The sequence below is a fragment of the Sinocyclocheilus rhinocerous genome, unplaced genomic scaffold (genome assembly GCF_001515625.1).
Source record: "Sinocyclocheilus rhinocerous isolate Xijiao unplaced genomic scaffold, SAMN03320098_v1.1 scaffold2467, whole genome shotgun sequence".
NCBI lineage: Eukaryota > Metazoa > Chordata > Actinopteri > Cypriniformes > Cyprinidae > Sinocyclocheilus > Sinocyclocheilus rhinocerous.
In genome coordinates this window covers 8102-11937 of record NW_015638998.1, presented here as the reverse complement: position 1 = coordinate 11937, position 3836 = coordinate 8102, and the positions used below count along the sequence as shown (strand labels likewise).

Here is a 3836-nt window from a genome sequence, read left to right as displayed (position 1 = left end):
TTTAATGACGCTACACTGCTTATCATTTGTCATAACATCCTTTATTGTTATAAAAATACCATGAGCTGCATACAAAACATATACAGAAAATATATCATCAGAATCATATGTCTATTTGCTTTTATATTTTATATGTAGAAAAATGAGATCGAGAGTGAACGCGCTTTGACTCATAACACTCGCGCATGTGGAAGAAAATGGACAGTGCTCTTCAGGTCACATAATTCAGTGGATAATTAATATAAATTATATTAAGAACACGTGAGAATAAATCTGTTCTCAGATACCAATGATAACAAGAACTCTGCATCCACTCTCTTCTCTCTCGGAATATTCTTCTCCTGTGTTTGTTTACATTTACACTGGTTTTCGAAACAGCGCCACTTTCATCTTTTTGTGCAACAGCAGCTGCTCTGACCATGTGATCTAAGCTCAAATCTGATTGGACGGCCCATTTCATCGCGGAGCGACAGGGAAAAAATAGAAGAAAAAGCAGAAACAAGACATCACATATGTAAGCAGATGCATATGTAAAATAACGCGATCATCAAACATTAAACAGCATATAAATCAAAACTTCCTGACATTACCAAATTAAATGTAAACCCAGGAAAGTATAGGACTGTGCAAGCTTTGGGGCTGTTGATGGAAGCGATCTACCATTAGCAGGTCTTTCATGCCGAGAACTCTCCTATAGTGTGTGCATAACGATGCATTTAAAAGTTAGTGACCAAACGCAGCTTAATAAAAGTTCACAATGTTGTTGCATATTAAATATAACATGGATAACAGTGTCATCCAGTGAGCGGTTTCAGTTTGCAGCCGGTTTCAAGGCAGACAGCTAGCCATTTGAATAAGACCCTCCGAGCCATATACGGATATATTCATGTCTTTTGTTGACACACCCCACGGAAGAGAGGGGTGGGGTGAGCAGTAGCTTATTATCATTTAAAGAGACATGCACCGAAAAGGGTCGCTGTGAACAGAGCTGTTTTTGACAAGGTAAAAAAAGTGTAAAACTTTTTTAAAAGTAAAAGTGTAAAACAGCACCCTTTTTACCTTGACAAAAACAGCTCTGTTCACAGCGACCCTTTTCGGTGCATGTCTCTTTAAATATAGGCTATATTTAGAAATATGACAACAATCACATATCCCACACAGAGAGATTGCACTGTCGTAGTATTTGGGAATATTCACGCATAATTAAAAGAAACAATCACATGATATCAGATATAAAAATCAAACATTTTAGAAAAGAACGCATCATCACGGTTGTTTGAATCAATGAGCATTAATGAGTTGTGTCGTTTCCCATCGTGCTTTGGTCAGCGCAGTTGAGGGAGAGCAGCTGCACTCGACTGCATGGACACAGTACATGTGCATGACCACTCTGACTACAGTAATGTATTGTAAAATAATACTCTTTAATCCTGCAATTTCCTGCTTATTTTTTTAGTGTATGTTGTGCCAAAACACTTAGATTATGACCGAAATCTCAGTTACAATTCGTATCATTTCCAGTAATTTCCTTACCTGCTCAATGGCTCCATTCATTCAATTGTATTTGTGCGCAGCACTTGTTGCTCCCATGTATCTGATGTAGAGTGTAAAGAAATAAGAGGGCAGGGTCTAGATGAAATGTGGTAGCACTTTATTTTACAATTCGTTTACTTCCCTGGTACATACATGGCAAATTTATTGTACCTACAAGCAAATGAGTGGTAACACAAGTTCCCATTCAGTCAGTCACGTTCAACGTTACGTCAGTGACTGACGAATCCCTTTCAGTCAGTCACGTTCTACGTTACGTCAGTGACTGACGAATTGGGATCTCGCCCGAGAGCCCAATCACCTTCGAGTGTAAACTAAACAAGCCAATGACAGTTGGCGTGCGTGTTTCGCCACGCGCACCCCGCCCCGCAGCTCGGGTATAAAAGGAGAGCGCGTGCAAACGCACATCAGCTTTTCGTTTCGGAGCCGAGCCTTCTCAGGACGAATCTCCGCGAGTGTTTGGAAGAAACAGCTGGCGTTGGTGTTACGGCGCGTCAGCGGGGGTTGCCATTCAGTGCTGCTCATCTTCGGCGTGCTGCAGCTGTCATTCTGCGGTCTCGCCGCGACCTCCCCTGGGCGCTTCAGCGCTTTCACTAAAAGAGTGTTTTTCCATTTCTGAAAGAGCAAATTCTAAAAGAGCTTCACGAGCGACGGGCGTCTTTTTAAAGATGGCTTCCCGCTCGTGCGTTTCTGGGTGTGGTCGTTTCCTGCCTTCATCTGACGGTCATGATCACTGCCTCTCGTGCTTGGGCTTACAGCACGCTGAGTCATGATCGCTGCATCTCGTGCCTGGGCTTACAGCACGCTGAAGCAGCGCTCATGGATGAGTCATGTTCTCAGTGCGGGAACATGACCATCGCGACGTTGCGGTCTAGATACCTCCTCATTAAACGGGGGGGTATCCCCCTTGCCATGCCCCGCTCTAGCTCCTCTGGTTCTCGGAGGGCTACTTCGGTTCATGGTCAGGGAGACCTGAGGGTTACGGTGAGAGCTTCCCCGTCGAGTACGTCTCCGCGGGCCTCTCATTCCTCGAGCATGTCGCACCACCTGGTGCTTCCGGACGAGCGTGCTGGGTCCTCGGACAGGGCGGGGTCCAGCATCTTGTGCGCGGCACAGGCAGAGGACAGGATGTCGGTCGCTGCATCGGAGGGCGAGCTAGGCTCTGGAGATGAGGATTCGGCTGCGCTGCCACCGTCAGGTAGAGTGGCGTTGCCCGAGTCAGATCCAGAGCTGACCGCTATGCTTTCCCGGGCCGCTGAGAGCGTCGGGCTGCACTGGAGGCCTCCGCCTTCTCCCGAACGCTCGAGGCTGGATGATTGGTTCCTGGGGGCGCAGGCCGGGCGTCGGCAGCCGCCTCCGGTTCCATTCTTCCCGGAAGTGCATGAGGAGGTTACTAAGTCTTGGAAGGCACCTTTTTCTGCCCGAAACAGACTTGGTGCCTCCTCCGTCCTCACCACCCTCGACGGGGGGGCGGCCCAAGGGTATGTGGACATCCCTCCAGTCGAGCGCGCTATTGCCATGCAGCTCTGCCCGCAAAGCGCCGCCGCCTGGAGAGGTAGTCCACGCCTTCCGTCCAGGGCCTGTAAGTTCTCGTCCGCGCTGACGGCTAAGGCTTACAGTGCTGCTGGACAGGCCGCTTCCGCCCTGCACGCCATGGCCCTCCTGCAAGTCCACCAGGCCAAGGCGTTGAAGCAGACATCCCCCCAGTCGAGCGCGCTATTGCTATGCAGCTCTGCCCGCAAAGCGCCGCCGCCTGGAGAGGTAGTCCACGCCTTCCGTCCAGGGCCTGTAAGTTCTCGTCCGCTCTGACGGCTAAGGCTTACAGTGCTGCTGGACAGGCCGCTTCCGCCCTGCACGCCATGGCCCTCCTGCAAGTCCACCAGGCCAAGGCGTTGAAGCAGTTGCACGAGGGTGGTGCTGACTCGGGTGGGCTGCAGGAACTGCGCACGGCGACGGACCTCGCGCTAAGGGCGACGAAAGTCACGGCGCAGGCCCTGGGTCAGACGATGTCCACATTGGTGGTCCAGGAGCGCCACCTATGGCTGACCTTGGGGGATATGAGGGAGACCGACAAGCATTGCTTCCTGGACTCCCCGATCTCCCAGGCCGGCCTATTCGGCGAAGCGGTGGAGGGCTTTGCCCAACAGTTCTCCGCCGCGCAGAAGCAGACGGAGGCGTTTCGACACATCCTGCCCCGGCGGTCTGCTGCTGTCTCCACCCCACCGCCAGCTGCAGCCCCTCTGTCTGCTCGTCGCCGAGGGCACCCTCCTGCGGCCTCCACCTCC

At 50.8% G+C, this 3836-nt stretch overlaps 1 protein-coding gene across 1 annotated transcript in view; it reads left to right on the top strand.

Annotated features, from left to right (window-relative positions):
- Window positions 1–2277: 2277 nt before the first annotated feature.
- LOC107750954 (uncharacterized) overlaps window positions 2278–3836 on the top strand; it is a 7306-nt gene continuing 5747 nt past the window's right edge. The window contains exons 1-2 of the mRNA XM_016566533.1: window positions 2278–3042; window positions 3249–3824. Coding sequence (XP_016422019.1) covers window positions 2278–3042; window positions 3249–3824 — 1341 coding nt within the window. The remainder of the gene's footprint in view (window positions 3043–3248; window positions 3825–3836) is intronic.